At 33.2% G+C, this 18,212-nt stretch overlaps 1 protein-coding gene and 1 long non-coding RNA gene across 2 annotated transcripts; one reads left to right on the top strand and one right to left on the bottom strand.

The window, feature by feature from the left end:
* Positions 1-2,794: 2,794 nt before the first annotated feature.
* LOC107623878 (fe(II)/2-oxoglutarate-dependent dioxygenase 4) lies at positions 2,795-5,598 on the bottom strand. Its single transcript, XM_016326273.3, has 3 exons — positions 4,935-5,598; positions 3,908-4,241; positions 2,795-3,226 (listed from the first exon to the last, which is right to left on the bottom strand). The coding sequence occupies exons 1-3, from the start codon at positions 5,402-5,404 to the stop codon at positions 2,969-2,971; spliced, it is 1,062 nt and encodes a 353-aa protein (XP_016181759.1). The 5' UTR covers positions 5,405-5,598; the 3' UTR covers positions 2,795-2,968.
* A 2,075-nt stretch (positions 5,599-7,673) lies between these two features.
* On the top strand, positions 7,674-10,765 carry LOC107622103 (uncharacterized). The gene is made up of 3 exons (XR_001616070.3): positions 7,674-7,919; positions 8,011-8,072; positions 8,150-10,765. It is a non-coding gene; the product is annotated as an uncharacterized LOC107622103 (long non-coding RNA).
* The last annotated feature ends 7,447 nt before the right edge of the window (positions 10,766-18,212 follow it).

The raw sequence follows: 18,212 nt of genomic DNA, 5'->3' as shown, positions 1-18,212 counted from the left end.
AAAAAACCGTGAAAATCCTCGAGTTTCTGGTCTTGATTTTTTGCGATTCGTAACTCCAATCGGAAATCTAATTCAGTAAAAGTGTTCGTATTCTTCTCCTCTACGTGTTAGTGTCATTTTTTTTTATAAAATTTGACTATGATGTAGCTCCTCTTCCCCTTGAGTTCGACCAATTTGAATTCTAGGAGACAGAGACGATTTCAGACATTTTCTTCTTCAGCAGTTCGGTTAAAAAGTTTTTCTGAAACTTCCGTCGTTTTGATTTCGTACGGAAGTAGGGTTTGATAACTTTATAATAATTAAATATAAATTTGATAAGTGAATGTTGATTTGATTGATTATTGTTTGAATTTGAATGAGTTTATGTTGAATTACTGTTGTTGCTTGCGATTTGTTAGTTTGGCTATGAGGAACTGCTCAGCTGTGGTTATTTTAATGGTTTTGAGACTATTGTAAAGTGGTATTTTGAGGAAATTGGTGAGATTCGGTGGTTAAAAGATTAAATTAAAAGCTAAAAAAAATCGGTAACCGTAAGACTCAAAAACGAATTAATATTTTGAAAGGAAAGGAATAAGGGTTTCGATTTTTGTATAAGAGAAAGATTAATATTTAAACTTTAATTTTGAAGGGTAACGTTGTATTTATATATAAAAACCGAGATACAATTTGTAATTATATAAGTATTCGGATATTTTGGATAACAAATAAAATACGGGAGTAAAAATGGGTATTTTATAAAAGTTCAGGTTATTTTTAAAAATATGAAAATAAGTGAGAGTTCAAATATAATTTTATAAAATATTAAGGTTAAAAATAGAATATTAAAAAGTTCGTGGTTTAAAAAGTAATTAAAAAGAGTTTAAAAACTAAGATTTTATAAACTAAGTTTTAAGAAAAGATATATATTATTTATTTACTATTTAAAATATCTTATTATTATTATTATTATTATTATTATTATTATTATTATTATTATTATTATTATTATTTTATTAAGAATATTATCGAGTAAGGATATTATTAATATTATTATATGTTAGAGAAAAGTAAATAGAGTGATCTTAAGAGCTTTAGAGAACGCAGACTTAGTTGAAGCACTTTATAATTCTTTTCTATAAGATATTTAAGGAAAAGTGAGGGAAGAATGTGAAGTTGAGTTATAATAAAAAATTAAAGGATTGAAGAAAAGAAGAGAGAAAGAAAATAAATAAGAAAATAAAAGAGAAAGATGAGAAAGAAAAGATTAAAAGAATCTAAAGAACTTCTGCCATAGAAGAGCAGAGAGTATGAATAAAAGAACGTATTAACGAAAGAGATTCCTGCCACAGGAGGGCAGAGCATAGAAAAGAAAAGAAAGAAAGAACAAAAAGAAAAGAAGATAAGCAGAGATATTATTTGGCATTGAGAATGAACTAAGATGATTGCTTACCTGCCGAAAGCGAGCAGAGATATAGTGGTGAGTCCACTGAGATTTGCTTCCAGAGATAGCTCATCCAATCCAGGGATGGTCGCACCTATAAGATAGAGGTTGCTTATAGAGGTTATCGATACATACATTGGCCAGAGAGAGCCTCACCTCTAAGACCAAGGTTGCTTACAGAGGTTATGTTTGCATACATCGGCTCAAGAGAGTCGCACCTGTAAGACAAAGGTTGCTTACAAAAGTTATGGCACTGGAAACCAAACTCAGACAAAGGTCGCTGAGTTACGTCGTGAGCGGGTCGAAACCGACAGATGAGCTCATTACCTGCACTAGGGATAGACATACATCATACTTGTTTGCGCATATTTGTTTGTGAGTGTATTTTCTGTGATTGTAGGAATGCTAAATAATTGTTTGAATTCTGTGTTCTATAATTATTGAATTGAATTGTACTTTGTTGACTATTGTTGCTAACCAAGTATATATGAAATGAATATAACTATACACCCCGACCCTACTAAGAACTCCCCAGTTCTTACCCCTATTTCCACTCCTTTCAGCTACAAGTGCGAAGGCTTAGTGCGGAGCTACAAAAGCATAGAAGATTCTGTTTACAAGTTGAGTCGTTAGATTTTATTTTTCTATCGTCATTTATTATTTTAGTTTTTAGAGGGGTAGGAATTGTATTTGAGGATCTTTGAGTAAGTCTATGTATATAATGCTACGTGGATATATATAATTTTGTGATTAAATGATTTAAAGTACCGACTCTTTGTTTTCTTGGTGAAAGTTTTGGTTTGTATTTGCAAAGGTTCAATATTAAATAAAAATAGTATAGAATAAAGAGGTGCTAAAAGTTAGGATGTTACAACAAGCTTTCATAGTTTCTCAAGATCTGTATTTAAATGAAATACATATAAAACCTAGCAGTGAGAATATTCAGCTAGACCATCAAGACATGTTGGCAGAACACGAGTGGCATTAAAAACCAAACAGGCTCTAGCAATTCCCATCCTCTACTTTTTCATCATCATGATGTTCTTCTTCTTTTTTTTGTTCATCTTTTTGTTCTTGTTTACTTTTTCATAATTCTTTTTGTTTTATCCTCTTAACAAGAATAAAAATAAGAAAAAATCAAACAAAAAAGAAGAAGAAACATATAATACTGTAAAATCATCAAGAAAAAGAGAAAGAAAAGAAAAAAAATGAAGGAATAATAACACCACCAATAAAAGAATGCGAAGAAGAATATGAAGAGGTTGAGAAGTTGGAGTATGTAGACACGCTCTTGTTAAGAAAATTGATTTTTGTTAAATTTGGACCAACTTGATTGGACTTAGTTGCAAAAAAAAATTTTAATATATAACATGATTGACTAATAAATTATTCACTCCAGCAAATTCAATGATTGCAAATGACTCATAATAACATGGACAAGAATATTTTGCCCAACACATTATGTCTTATTTAAGTGCAGAGCCATATATACATTCAAACATACATACGTACATATATGTGTGGGCACTTCAATTCTATTCAATTTATTTAAGCTATCTTAAAGTGATGAATTTGGATATTTTCCACATTTTGTTTCTGAAAATTGCTGTCCTTTCTGTGGATAAGAAACTTGCCCCACTTGTATGGCCTATATTTTGGAGGGTTGTTCTCATTTGTTAGCTCCTCCAATGGCTTCACTTCAGTGTCATGTGCAGGGAACAAGAAGTACGGAATTGAAAACCTTTCTTTTTCTGAATTAACCATCACTCTGTGCTCCACACTCTCATATGCATCGTTGCTCCAAACCTGCACCAAACAATAGCAATCCTAAAGTATAACCACCTCATCTTAACTAATCACAGCATTAAATAATTCATAAATACGTTTTTTTCCCCTTTTCTTTGTAATTTTTTTAAGAACGTTATTGAAAAAAATAATATTTAAAAAAATGAATCACAAAATAAGTCATTGAGATAAAAATAATTAAATAATCTTTAAAGAAATAAATTATAAAATAAGACTTTAAAAGATTTTAAACTTTGACAAAAATAATTATTTTTTTTAAATAAATAACAAACAACTTTTGTATTTGATAAATAAATTTTGCATTTGATCTAATTAAGAATGTTTAGATAACTATTTAAAAGATACTTACCAAAAATAGAATAAAATTTAATTTCTAAACCTCTTTTTCATTTTTCTTAAAAGATTTGTCATTTAAAAAAAAAGAGAATATTTACCTGCCATAGAATTATCAAACTTAAAATATATATTCAGCTATTTTAATTATATTTTAATTACGTTTAAAAAAATTATATCTAATATTCAGCTATTTTTATTACGTTTTAAATTTTGAAAAAAAAGTAAAATTATTCTTTTTTAAGTGATATAAATTTAAATTTTCCACAGTACGTGTAGCAGCATATCCTACAAAAAATTTCCACAATATAGTGTATAAACTATAGTTATAGTGGCACTAATTAGTACCTGCATAATATCACCAACATTGATGATATAAGTATTGGGGGTTGGTTCCACTCTGACCCACTCTTGGTCCGTCTTGTGTTTGAGTTTGACTTCAAGCCCTCCAACATCATCTTGGGCAAGAATGGTTAAGGGACCAGGGTCCTTGTGTCGACCCACACCAAGAGCTAGGTGAGGGTAAGGGCATGGAGGATAGTGATTCAATCTAATAAAGCTGGTTTGTTCTTTAAAGAATTCTTCAAATCTCTTAACTTCGAGGCCTAAGCTCATGGCTATAAGCTCCATCAACTTGCGTGCTAGCTTTTCCATCTCTTCAATATACTCTTTAATTATATCTCTAAACATCATTTTGTAAAGAGAAAGTGTCACGTTATTTGAATATCTAGAAATTAATGTTAAATAATTGACATATAAAATTGTATTTGGATTCTATCTCTCACGCAAAAAATACAAAACTAAGATATTATGGGAAATTAAACTTTTGGAACTTTTGCAACTAATATATTCAGTCAACCTTTTCATTACGCGGAATTTTTTAATATAGAGAATATATCAAATTTGAATTTTGGTTTTTTTTTTTTTTCACAATCAAACAACGTCTGCGTTCACTATATATCTTTATAAAGAATATTCTGTCAATTTTATTATTTTTGACAAAAAAAAATATAATTACAAAATTAAAAATAATCTATAAATCTAATATAAAAAAATATAAAAATTTAATTATAAATTTAATAAAATTATAGAAAATAACAAGTAATTAAACTTTTTTAAAATAATATGTTTAAAAACCTTTATTTTCTTTAATTGTTACATATATTTGACCGTTATATTTAGTCATGTTAACAAAAATAATTATATTTATAATAAATATATGAATAGTAATTATCTAAAATAATGAACGTAATTAATTAGATAATTATGTAAAATATTTTATATTAACGTGTGAAATGTATCAAAATTAATCTATATTTTTAAAAGAAATAAAAAAGTAAATTAAATATGTTTAATTTTATGGCGATGAAAATACCTGAAACCTGGAGGATAGTGAGGAGATTTATTAGTCCAGTGAACGAGTCTGTCATCAGATTCATGAGAAGTGAGAGGAACAAGGGTTGGATCTTTTGTAAGAAAATCAAAGACTTCCTTCCAATCCCTAACATTCTTTGTATGCTCAGTGTCATAGTAACCGCTTGGAGACGTTTCATCTCTGCTAACCTTCTTCTTATCTTCCAAGCTTTGTGCAAAGAACTTCTTGGAAGCTTCCTGAAGCTTCTCCCTCAGAGGGATGGAAACACCGTGGTTTATAACTTGGAAGAATCCCCATTCCTTGCACGCGCTTCCGATCTCCTTCACCAGCGCGTCCATGGAAGAAGGACAAGGGTTGGTTGTTGTTACTGGGGAGAGGTCGATCAATGGAATTCCTTGAGCTTGGGTTATGGAGAGACCCGGTCTGTGTTGTGGGTCTTGGACGAAAGCTTGGTCGATGTCTACTCCCATGGCTGTGTGCTATGCTATACTATGATGATGATGATGATGATGATGATGAATTGTGATGATATATTACTTTCAAGTGTGAGTGTGTAAGTAGGAATGAGTTTTTGTGCTAGGTGACTCACTTTCTTTCATTTCTCCAATTATTGATTTCTTAAACGAAAAGTTCATTCATTCTTTCTAGAAGAAAAAAGTTATACAAAATCACAAGACTTTTTACCACAAATTCATATGAAATTATATTGATTTTTAAAAATATTATTTGTAGAATAAAATTATTTACTAAAATTAGTTATTATGTATTTATTTAAAAATATGTGTATAATTTAATTAATTTTAATATGTATTTTATATTTTAACTAAAATTTTAGTAATTGATTTTGATGTATATTTAGTATATGTCGTATATATTATTATATTTTTCTTCCTTATTTTTATTTTTTGTGTGATTAATATTAACGTGGAAAAAGAAAAAAATATATTTATACATGTGAAGTGGTTCTTGAGAATTTTTTAAAGAGGAACTAATTTATCAGTTTTTAAAACATATATTAACAACGAATTATGTAAGACAACTCAGCTACTAATTAATGGTGTAAACTAACAAAGAGATTTATACATTTACTTGCCAAAATACATATTAATAATAAAAAATTAACAAATTAATAATTAAATGTCCGAAGCCAAAAAAAAAAGATCTTTGAGATTCCATTTTGGATACTACTTATTGTATTTGATGTAAAATGAGTTAATAGTTAAATTGTCTTTAAAAGATAAATTATTTTTTAAATTCATCTCTGAAATATTTTTTTAATTAAATTATTCTTTTAAAAATTACGAATTAATTATATCTATCCTTCAATTATTCCACTCATAATTTTTGTCAATAATTGATGATGTGAAATATTAATTGATAACATACATGACATATAATATGTTTAATTAGAGTTGGCTAAATATATTTACGAAAATCTATCAATTTAGTCGTTAAGTCATATTAGAAATCGAATTTTCGTAATTGAAAAAAAATGACTAAATTAATAAATTTTCATAAATATATTTTGTCAATATCCAATTAGACATTCAGGTATTATATATATTATCAATTAACGTTTTACAACATTAATTTTTAAAGAAAATTGTTAATAGTGACTGGAGGACAAATATTATTAATTCGCAATTTTTAAAAGATCAATTTAATCAAAAAAATCTTTTAGTAATAAATTTAAAAAATACCTTATCTTTTTTTAGGAACTAATTTAATTATTAACCCAAACTAAAATATATGTGGGAAAGCCATCATTCTATTTCATAAATGTATTTGACGCACGTTAAATATTTTTTCAAAAGATTAATAAGAGTAGCTACTAAAAATACTGAATATTAAAAATTAGTTATCAAATAAATTATTAGATATTTATTTATATTTATATATGTTGGTTTATATATTTTTTTAATAAAGTAATTAACTACTAAAAAATTGAAATCTATCTGTCATAATAAAATAATTAAATTTATTATATATAGAAAAATAATCAAATATTCTATAATAACATAATTAAATTTTTTTATAAACACTAAATATGTATTTTTTTTTATATAGTAGAAAGTATTATTGCCAAGATATTTTTCACATAGTTTTTATTTTGGAAATATATTGGGGAGATTTTAAGGAATTCATTTCTATGATTATTGCTGCTTCAAGTAGATTCATTGAATGAGGACTAGATTTCGAATTTTATGTCTTTTTCATTTGTTTTCAGAATAGATACTTATACTATCACTAGATCAGTGGTGGAGCCACTTAGTGGAGAAGGGACAATGACTTCTTCTTAAATTTTAATTTTTTACATGTAAATTTTAGTTTTAGTCTTTTTTTAATTTTATTTTAATTTTATTTTATTGTGTAAATATTTTTGGTCTTCTTTTAATATTTTATCTAATTCTGTTCCTGCACTACATTTTTTTAATTAACATCAATACATCCTAATTAGTTCTTGTATATATGTGTAGGAAAGGAATAAATAAGTTTTTAGAAATGTATTATTTTCCACATATAAATCATTTTTCACTACAAGTCTATACAAATTATTTATATTCACGCGTGTACGTTTTTTTTCGTACCGTTACTACATGTTGTAAGAATAATAGCCAATAAATTGATTATTAATCCAAAAATTTAGAAAATGAAATTTTATAGTTTAATGAGATAGAACTAATTAAAATAAGAATTTTAACACTAATTTTAAAGAATTTGACCCAAAATTAAACCGAACCAGGCCCAAAATGGGGCCAAGCTAAGGACCCATCCAACCCACTTAATTGAATGAGCTCGCTTCTTCCTCATGCATGCTGAAACGCTAAAGCTCAGCCAAGGAAAGGGAAGAACACCTTCCAAACACACAAACCCTCACTTAGATATTCAAATCCAAATAACTTTTGATCCAGAGCTCCGATCGCCGTACCGTTTGCGGCCACGCGACCGCAGCGTCGAGTTCTACAAAGCACAATCCTTAATTAGGTATGAAATCCACTTTTCAGTTCCATTCTTCTCCTCCCCTAAATTTTGAAAATTCAATGTGTGATTATGTTGAATTTTTGCTTGATTTCAGTGTTTAGGTTCGAATTAACTTGCAAATATTGTCGGATTTAGCCCACTTGAGCTGTGGACAAGGTAAGCACCCTCAACCTCTTTGTGTACTATTGAATTAGTGAATTATATATTGATTATAGTGGTAATTATGATGTTAGATTGAAAATTGGTTGTGAATTGGAGTCAATTTGATAAATTGGGAGCTTGAGATCAAGTTTTGGAGGCTAGGTCCTTTAGGGAGGGGCTGAGGTTGAGAAGCTTGTGGTGCGGTGAACGCTTGAGGTGTTCCGGGTTTATCGAAAAATCGGCCAAGGTATGGTTTCGGTTTCTCGTAGCTAAAATATAATGTTTCATGAAAACTTAGGTTAGTGACCGTAAGATAGGAATTGAATTGTTAATGTTGTTGTTGGTTAGGATTGCGTAATATGTATGTTAGTTAGTGATTTGGAGGTTGTGTTTGAGGCTCTTATAAATTGTGTGTGTGACTTTGTATATGATATTGGTTGGTATGTATAAGGATTAGTGAATTTGAAGTTGTTATTGGTGTCATATTTAGTGTGTTGTTGAGATTACACTTGATAGAGCTAATTGATGAGGCATATTGAAATATTGTTGTGAACTTGAATTATTGAACTGAAATTGATGGAAGTGGTGAATCGATGGGTTGTGGGAGGAATAAAGAGGATTGAAATATGATTGAGAAAGGTTTGATGCTGTTATGGTAAGGTTTGGTTTGGTTTTGAAAGGTTTGAGATTGGTATGTTTTGAAAGTTAATGGTTTGTAAACTTAATGAAATCTCTTATTTTTGATCAACTTTGACAGAGCATAACTTAGCCTCCGGACCTCCGAATCTTATTAAACTTGTCTTGAAATAAAATTTGGTTTGAGAGGTTTACATCCTTTGAAAAACGGATGAAAAATATTTTAAAACAAGAAAGATATGTGCATTGGAAGTTTGGTGTGAAAAGCTGAAATTCTGCAATATTTGAACATTTTGGCCACCCTGCGTAACTCGTGTACGTGAGCCTCGCACGTGACGTGACCATTCTCGTCGGTTTTGGTGTCTCGTGTACCCGAGCAGGTGTACGCGTATGTGAGAGGTCGAATTTTTGTAGGGGCACATACGCGAAGATTGACACGCGACGCGAGCTTTCATTTCGGGTTGCACACCCCACGTACGCGGGCAAGGGGTCGCGTATGCGAGCCCTTGTTTTTTCAAAACATTGATTTTACTTCTAAATACATTCCTCTAGTTTTTAAAATCCTTTTTACTCTTGTTTAAAGCCTGATAGGTGGAATTTGGGTAGTGGAGTATAACTAAGGCTGTGAGGAAGGTAACTTGTTGGTGAAGAAAGAGGTAAAGCTAATGATGAAACATGGTTGTTAATGATTATATGAATTCACTGATGATAATGGCGGAAGTGATGCTTATGTATTGAGTCAGATGGATGTATTAATAAATGAATTATGGCTGAAAATGATTATATGATTATTGAATGATTATGTGGTTTGTTATACTTCCAAATATCTGAGATACGAGTTTTCCTGGGTAAAAACAGTGGCTTGCCACCACATGTTCCATGTTGAGACTCGATATTCTGCTGACCCTATATCGTAAGTGTGGTCGGACACTTCCAGATGAGCTCGCCCCCGTGGATATACATCGGTGTGTGTTATATGATTATGATTTGAGATTTTTGGGGATGCACGACAGAGGGAGAGTCCAATGGTTAGCTACCAGGACTTGTTAGGTTGGCTATATAGTCGACAGATGAAACTCATGAACCATAGGACAGGCATGCATCATATACATTTATGTGTTTGTTTGGAATGCCTAACTGATCGCATAAACTACTTGCTACCTGTTTATCTGTTGTATCTGAATTCTATGATTTCCTTGAATGTAATATCTGTATTTCAAACAAATGGTTCCAGTGGCGGTAGGGAGGTTCGGAGGAGATGGAAAGAGGAGTGTTAGATAGAATGAAGATCCTTAGTTAGTCACCTAATCTATTTTTGGTTTAGTTATGTTTTATAAGATTGATTCAATTGTCGGAAGTTTTAGGATTGCCTTTGGCTTTTCCGAGACCTTATATGTTAGTTATGCAGGAACTTTACTATGCTGAGAACCTCTGGTTCTCACCCCATACATATTCTGTGATTTTTAGATGCAAGACATTGATAAACCATAATTTTATGGGTTATTTTGAATTAAATTGAGTGGATTTTGTCAATTCTTTTCACACTTATTCATGTAAATTGCATGTTTTGATGATTCCTTCCTAATTATGCTTCATAGTTTAAAACATACTTCTTAGACCTTAAAATGCTAATTCTCAAATCCTCTCTTGTTACCATTCGATGCCGTGATTGGTTTGTTAAGTGATTTCAGAGTATATAGGGAAGGAATGGCTTGGAGGATGAAAAAGAGGCATGCAAAAGTGGAAGGAACGCAAGAAATTGAAGAATTGAGAAGCTGGTACCGATGCGCATGCGTACCTGACGCGTACGCGTGGATAAGTGTATTAGTTAGTTATCGCACGCTAGTAGCTTACGCGCATGCGGGATAAGCAAAGTTCAATTGACGCGCACGCGTGGCATGTGAAGAGTCCAGCTGACACGTATGCGTGGCCGATGCGTAGCGTGACAAGCATCACATGCCTCACTTAAGGGAATACGCTGGGGGCGATTTTAGAGCCTTCTAATGGCCCAGTTTCAAGCCCATTCTGCAGATTAGAGGCTGGGAGTGAAGGAAGAAGGAGAGAACATTCCATTGGCATAGTTTTAGATAGTTTTTAATTTCTAGAGAGAGAACTTCTCACTTCTCTCTAGGTTTTAGGGTTTCTTGCTCTTTTTCTTTTAAATCCTTGGCTTAGATCCTTTCTAATTTCAGTTATTGTTATTTTAATTGTGGTTTCTACTTTGCAATTTACTAAGCATTCTTGCAATTTTATTTGTTTTGGATCTTGCTTTTGGATCTTGTTGGATTTTGATTTTATTAATGCATTGAAGTTTTTCATGTCCCAATTGTGCTAGTTGAATTGTTATTATTGATTATTGCTAGTAGGTACCTTTGATTTTGATTTATTTTCCAATTTTATGATGTCTTCTTTTAGTGCACATAAGGTGTTTGTGAAAATGCATTTTATGATTATGGAGTAGATTTTTACTCTTGGCTTTGGGATTGAGTATTGGAAACTCTTGAATTGTCAAAGCCTATGGTTGATTGAATATTGGAGGTTGCTAGTTAGTTTGAACTTCACTAAAACTAGTCTTTCACTATGATTTTAGTAGAACATGTGAACTCAAGTTAATTGTATTCAGTTGACCTTCCTTCATTTGTTAGAGGATAACTAAGTGGAAGCAATGGACAATTTCCATCACAAGTGATAATGACAATAAGGATAGGAACTCCAATTCTCCCCCTAGCCAAGACCTTTATATTGATTGATTGTTATTCACCTCTACTAGCTTTCGATTCCTAATTTTCTCACTTTAATTTCATAGCTCTTGTTCTTATATGTTTTAGTTGTAGTTATTTTGATACATGCTTGTTAGCTATTTGTTGATTTTATATAATTGTCATTTTACTTCTTCCGTAAGCAATCCAAAAATCCCAAAAAATTTTAACCAACAATGTGAATTCTAGTGTAAGTCTTTGGAAGAACGACTCGGGATTCTACTCCCAGTTATTTATTTCATTGTTGTGACATTGAAAAACGAAACTCTTGCGCGATCTAGAATTTTCGCAAATAAATTTCCATTGTAAGTATAGCTTCTAGACCGACAAAAATTCCTTTCTTACAAAAGTTTTGGTTGTCACAAGTAACAAACCCCTTTGAAATTGATAATCGAAGTATTTAACCTCGTGTCATCTTCTCAAGGAATTACAGGGAGGTGTTCTTATTATTGGTTGTGAATCTTGTAAATTGGGGTTTTTTTTAAATAAGGAACAAGTAATGTAAAATAACAAGTCGTTAAAATAATAACTAATAAAGCTCTTGGCAAGGTATGAGAATTGGAAGTCCTATCATAGTTATCCTTATCGATGGTGATGAGAATTGAGTTTTAATCCCACTTAGTTAACCTTTACTAAAGCAAAGAAAAGTCAAGTGGACTAATTAGTTTGATCCTCAAGTCCTAGTTAATCTCTGTGGGAAGACTAGCTTTAGAGCGATCTAGATCAATTAGTAATCTGCTAATTTCAACCACTGCTGAGTTTGATAACTCAAGTGTTACCAATTAATCAACCAAAGCCAAAAGGGAAAAATCTAAATTAAATTAAAAGCATTCATATAAATAAAGCAAAGCAAAGTCAAATCTGAAATACCTCAATTTATATTAAATAAAACATTCAAATCTAAATGCGAAGAATTCATAAGCCAAATTGGTAACATGAGTCAGATACGAATAAAAGCATTAGAATAAATAAAAATATAAAAGGAATATTGAACCTGAGAAGAAGTTGAAATAATAAGTTGAAATAATAAGAAATCCTAATTCCTTTAAGAGGAATCCTAATCCTAAATCCTAAGAGAGAGGAGATAACCTCTCTCTCTAAAAACTACATCTAAATTATGAAAAGTGAATAATAGAGGACTCGTTCCAATGAATGGATGCATTCCCCCACTTTATAGCCTCTAATCTATATTTTTTGGGCCGAAAACTGGGTCAAAAATAGCCCAAAAATCACCACCAGCGTATTCTGGTACGTACAGGTCGCAGAAAAGTGACGCAAAAGCGTCGTTCATGCGTTTGCGTGGATTGCGTTTCTGCCAGGTCACGCGTCCGCGTGATCCACGCGTTCGCGTCACCTGGATTCGGGGCAGCTATGGCAAATTATATATCATTGCGAAGCCCCGGATGTTAGATTTCCAACGCAACTGAAACCGCATCATTTGGATCTCTGTAGCTCAAGTTATGGTCGATTTAGTACCAAGAGGTCAGGCTGGACAGCTTTAGCAGTTCCTTTAGTTTCTTGTATTCCTTCCAGTTTTACATGCTTCATTTCCATCCTCTAAGCCATTCCTGTCTCGTAATCTCTGAAAACACTTAACACACATATCAAGGCATCGAATGATAATGAGAGAAGATTAAACATATCAAAATTAAGACCAAAGAAGCATGTTTTCAATCATAGCACAAAATTAGGAAGGAAAACGTAAACTCATGCAAATCATATGAATAAGTGTATGAATGATTGATAAAATCCACTCAATTGAGCACAAGATAAATCATAAAATAGTGGTTTATCAACCTCTCCACACTTAAACATTAGCATGTCCTCATGCTAAGCTCAAGAGAAGCTATAAAGAAGTGAAGAGGAATGACAGAGACACCAGCAGCCCATCCTTCCGGTGATGACACTTCTTCACACCCAGCTTGAGTGAGCATCGAGGACGATGCTATATTTTAAGTGTAGGGAGGTCACCATCCCTGGCTTATCTTTTTGGTGAACCTCTACAGACTCTTCTATCTTATTTTGCTTATTTTTCTGTATTTTTATATTTATTTTTATTCTTCAGTACTTGCACATTGTTCTTTTGCTGTATTTTTTTTTTTACCTTATTTTCGCATTTTGCACTTTAGTTTATATCTTAGATATTTAGTTTAGTTTGCAATTCTAAACTTATTAGTTATAGAATATGTGGATTCATTAGTATAGTTTACCCTTTTAGCATATATTAGTTTGGCTCAATTGAAAATAAAAAGGAGTAAACTAGAAACTTTAGTAAATTAAAACAATCCACACACCTTGTATATATAGCATTACATGTTAGTTAGTTAACAACATTTCATCAAGGAGGAACACTAAGATTTTAAAAGCCACCCTAATATTTACATTGAGAATAATGGGAACTCTTGATTTCTACTTGCATGACATACATAACTGATATATAATTTTTTGAGCTGGAGAACACACAGCCTGTGAGTTTTGAGCTTAATTGTATGGTTACATTCAAACCATAAATTTCATTCCTGTGTGTTTTGCCTTTCTTTTTCATTCTGATGTTCTTTACTTTGTTTTAATCTATATGTCCAATATAGAATATAGATACATACCAAGAGATGATTGAGGCCATCATTTGATTTTCCCCTCACTTACCCCAAATTTAGCCTACCTTTTACATCACCCTTGTTAGCCCCCTTGAGATTTTTAATTCCCTCTTGTTCTATAACCACATTACTAGCCGTAAGCAGAAAAATAAAATAAAAATCCCAAGTTGAATCCTTGGTTAGCTTAAGATAGATATTGTGTACAATTTAAGTGTGGGGAATTTTATGGGAACATGGGATGATAGAAACAAAGTAGGGATTTAAAATGAATAAGTTATTTCAGAAATTTGGGAAGCATGCTCATGTGAAATCAAAATAACTAAATTACCATGTGCATAGATTTAAAAAAAATTATTTTCAGTATTTAAATAAGGGGATACAAAAATTCCCCAAATGCAAAATAAAAATCAATGCATATGGGACAAAATTTCAAAATTAAATTGAATGCATGAGCTTGTAATGCAAAGTGAGAAAATTTGGGAAAATAGGTAAAGGAACTTTAAAATTATGTAAAGTATGTATGTTAGGTGAGATCTTAGACTAATCAAGGATTCACTTTGTTAGCTCACTTAGCCTTATACATATACCCTTACCCTTACTTTGGCCCCATTACAACCTTGAAAAAGACCTCATGATTTTTGTATGTCTATATTCCATAGTTGTTGATTGATTAGATGAAAAACAAAGTTTTACAAAGCAAGGATAGAAAGAAGAATAGAGTGATTAACCCAATAAACACTGAGTGACTAGAGAGTAAACACAAAATCCAGTGAGAGCTCAATAGCTCATCACCATATATCTCTGCTTAATTGTTAATTGTCTTGCAAGTTTGAGAAATACTTTTACCCATCTCAATTGTAAAAGTGCTTTAACATTATCTAGGGTTTGGCTATGTATATATGATTCCTTGAGGATATGAATTAATTTAACTAAATGTAAGCTTTATATACAAGTGAATAATAACTAGAATTGCATGACTCATTTAGGTAGTTGGATTTAGAATAGAATGCATTGCATGAGATTCCACCACTCTAACTTTACCCTTTCTCTTGGATTTAGCATGAGGACATGCTATTGTTTAAGTGTGGGGAGGTTGATAAACCCATATTTTATGATGTATTTTGTGCCCAATTCAAGTGATTTATTCAATCCCTCACCCACTTATTCATGTAAATTGCATGGTTTTACTTTCCCTTCCTTATTATGTGATATATGTGAAAAACATGTTTCCTATGCTTTAAAAATACTAATTTTAATTACCCTTTATTACCATTTGATGCCGTGATTTGTGTGTTAAGTATTTTCAGATCTCCTAAGGCAGGAATGACTTAGAGGACAGAAAGGAAACATACAAAATTAGAAAGAAAGCACAAAAATGGAGTTTTGAAGAAAAGGGCAGCGACGCGAACGCATGGACGACGCGGCCACGTGCCTAGCGCGAAAAGACAGCAACGCAAACGCGTGACTGACGCGGATGCGTGCCTTGAGCAGAACGCAAATGACGCGTACGCGTGACCGACGTGATCGCATGGAAGAGCAGAACTCCAGATGACGCGACTGCGTGACCCACGGGAACGCGTGACAGACGCCACGTGCAGAAACTGCAGAAAACGCCCCCAGCGAATTCTGAAACTCTTTTGGCCGAGATCCAAGTCCAGAAAACACATATTAGAGGTTATAAAGTGGGGGAATGCATCCATTTAGGGAATTCCTCCATTATTCACTTTTCATAATTTAGATGTAGTTTTTAGAGAGAGAGGTTCTCTCCTCTCTCTTAGGATTTAGGATTAGGATTCCTCTTAAAGGAATTAGGATTTCTTATTATTTCAACTTATTATTTCAACTTCTTCTGAGGTTCAATATTCCTTTTATATTTTTATTTATTCTAATGCTTTTATTCGTATCTGACTCATGTTACCAATTTGGCTTATGAATTCTTCGCATTTAGATTTGAATGTTTTATTTAATATAAATTGAGGTATTTTAGATTTGACTTTGCTTTCCTTTATTTATATGAATGCTTTTAATTTAATTTAGATTTTTTCCTTTTGGCTTTGGTTGATTAATTGGTAACTCTTGAGTTATCAAACTCATCGTGATTGATAATTGTTATTTTTGCTAATTGAATTGAATCCCACTAACTCTAGTCCTTTCTTAGGAATTGACTAGGACTTGAGGATCTAACTAATTAGACCACTTGACTTTCCCTTGCTTTAGTAAAGGTTAACTAAGTGGGATCAAAACTCAATTCTCATCACCATTGATAAGGATAACTAGGATAGGACTTCCAATTTTCATACCTTGCCAAGAGTTTTATTGATTATTAATCTATTTTCCCTGCCATTTAAATTACTTGTTATTTATTTTAAAAAACCCAAAATTCTACCTTTTCCATAGCTAATAATAAGAACACCTCCCTACAATTCCTTGAGAAGACGACCTGACGTTTGAATACTTTGGTTTATAAATTTTATTGGGTTTGTTACTTGTAACAACCAAAACATTTGCACGAAAAGATTTTCTGTTGGTTTAGAAGCTATACTTGCAACGCGATAACATATTTGTGAATTTCTTTATCGATAGGAAATCTGGTTCGTCAAAATTTGAAGAATTTTGCAAAGAAGTGGAGGAATTCACAGAAGAATACAAGGGAGTAAAGCTTACAGAACCACTGGAAACACCTATCCCAAGGCCATTACCACCTAATACAAGCTTCAAGTGGGTACAATCCTTAACCTTTATCTTTACTTTTCCACTTGAATATGGTTTGCTTGAAACAGATGGTCAGCTTAGAGCTCTCTGCGACTTTAAGAGTAAGAAGGAAATGGCTCGTACTCAGAGCTGGTGTGCAAGATTCAATAAGGTTCCACGCTTCAATTCGAAGTACAAGGATTGGTATCAAGTTCAATTGAATGGGTCTTGGAAGGCACTTGGTCATCTTGGTGAGAATACAATTTCTAAACCGCCCAGATGGAAGAATATAGATCAAAACAAAGACGGATTTAAAAGCAAAGTTTGGGATCCTGGAATCTATTCTGACATTCATCACCCCGAGAGCCTAAGAATCTGTTTGAAGCTGCTCACAGGCTTTACGTGCCTTATTTGGGACCCCGGAGGCTGTTGGCATTCCAAACATTGGTGGAGATTTCTGGATGAATTTAAGCACAAGCCACCATAACAGGAAGCTCATCAAATATCCAACTTAAGGACTTTAAGTAAAAGTGCTAGGTGGGAGACAACCCACCATGGTATGATCGTTTCTTTTTCAATTTTATTTCGTGTTGTTTGTTTTTATTCTATTTTATTTTCATTGAACCTAGAAGTATTCATAGCATCTACATTAGCACTGCATATTGCATACTGCATAATTGTATATAAAAAAAATATCTCACCCCACGCGAGCGCGCAGGCCACGCGTGGGCGTGAGAAGGAAATCGGCGTAAAGATCCAATGCCTAGAAAGTTAGGCTGGAATCATGCGGCTGGTGTGCGTTTAGCACAAAACAGCCCACGCGTTCGCGTCCCTAACGCGAACGCGTCACTTGCAAAACACTCATCCCACGCGAAAGTGTGAGCGACGCGTCCGCGTCGCGTGGATATTATGGCCCCCTAAATGGAGACAGAGAGTTGCGCTGAAACGACGCTAGAAGTGTGCGTCTGGCACAATTTTTAGCGACGCGGTCGCGTGCCTCACGCGTCCGTGTCACCCATCTTTTACCCAACCTACGCGATTGCGTCAATCACACAACCGCGTCGAACCCATTTCACACTAGTCACGCGATCGCGTGCTCCACGCGTTCGTGTGGATTCAAAAATACTAACCCCCTTCATGCGAAACCCTACCCGTCGTGCCCCCATACCCCCCTTCTCCTTCTCTTCTCTGCAACCCCTCCCTCCTCCGCCAGCCAACCACCAACACTTCCAGCCACCACCGCCGACCACCGCGCCATCCCCACCACCGCACCCCATCACCAAAAACCACCCCTTCCCCCTCTCTTCTTTCTTCCCTCCCCTCTCTTCCACCCCTCTCAACCACCACTGCCCCTCCCCCACTACGGCCAGCCCCGACCACCCCGCCACCAATGCCGCCTCCCACCACCACAACCCTCACCCCCTCCTTCCTTCCCCCTACCTCCTCCAACCCAAACCCCAACCTCTACCCCG

Source organism: Arachis ipaensis, chromosome B10 (genome assembly GCF_059453495.1).
Source record: "Arachis ipaensis isolate K30076 ecotype BB chromosome B10, ASM5945349v1, whole genome shotgun sequence".
NCBI lineage: Eukaryota > Viridiplantae > Streptophyta > Magnoliopsida > Fabales > Fabaceae > Arachis > Arachis ipaensis.
This window is presented reverse-complemented; position numbering and strand designations above follow the sequence as displayed.

Excerpts from the sequence above, each read along its gene's own strand:
- LOC107623878 (XM_016326273.3), bottom strand. The coding sequence starts at position 5,404 with ATGGGAGTAGACATCGACCAAGCTTTCGTCCAAGACCCACAACACAGA. Across the intron at positions 4,242-4,934 it reads CACTATCCTCCAGGTTTCAG|AGATATAATTAAAGAGTATA; the intron begins GTATTTTCATCG and ends AATGATGTTTAG. Across the intron at positions 3,227-3,907 it reads ATGTTGGTGATATTATGCAG|GTTTGGAGCAACGATGCATA; the intron begins GTACTAATTAGT and ends TGTTTGGTGCAG.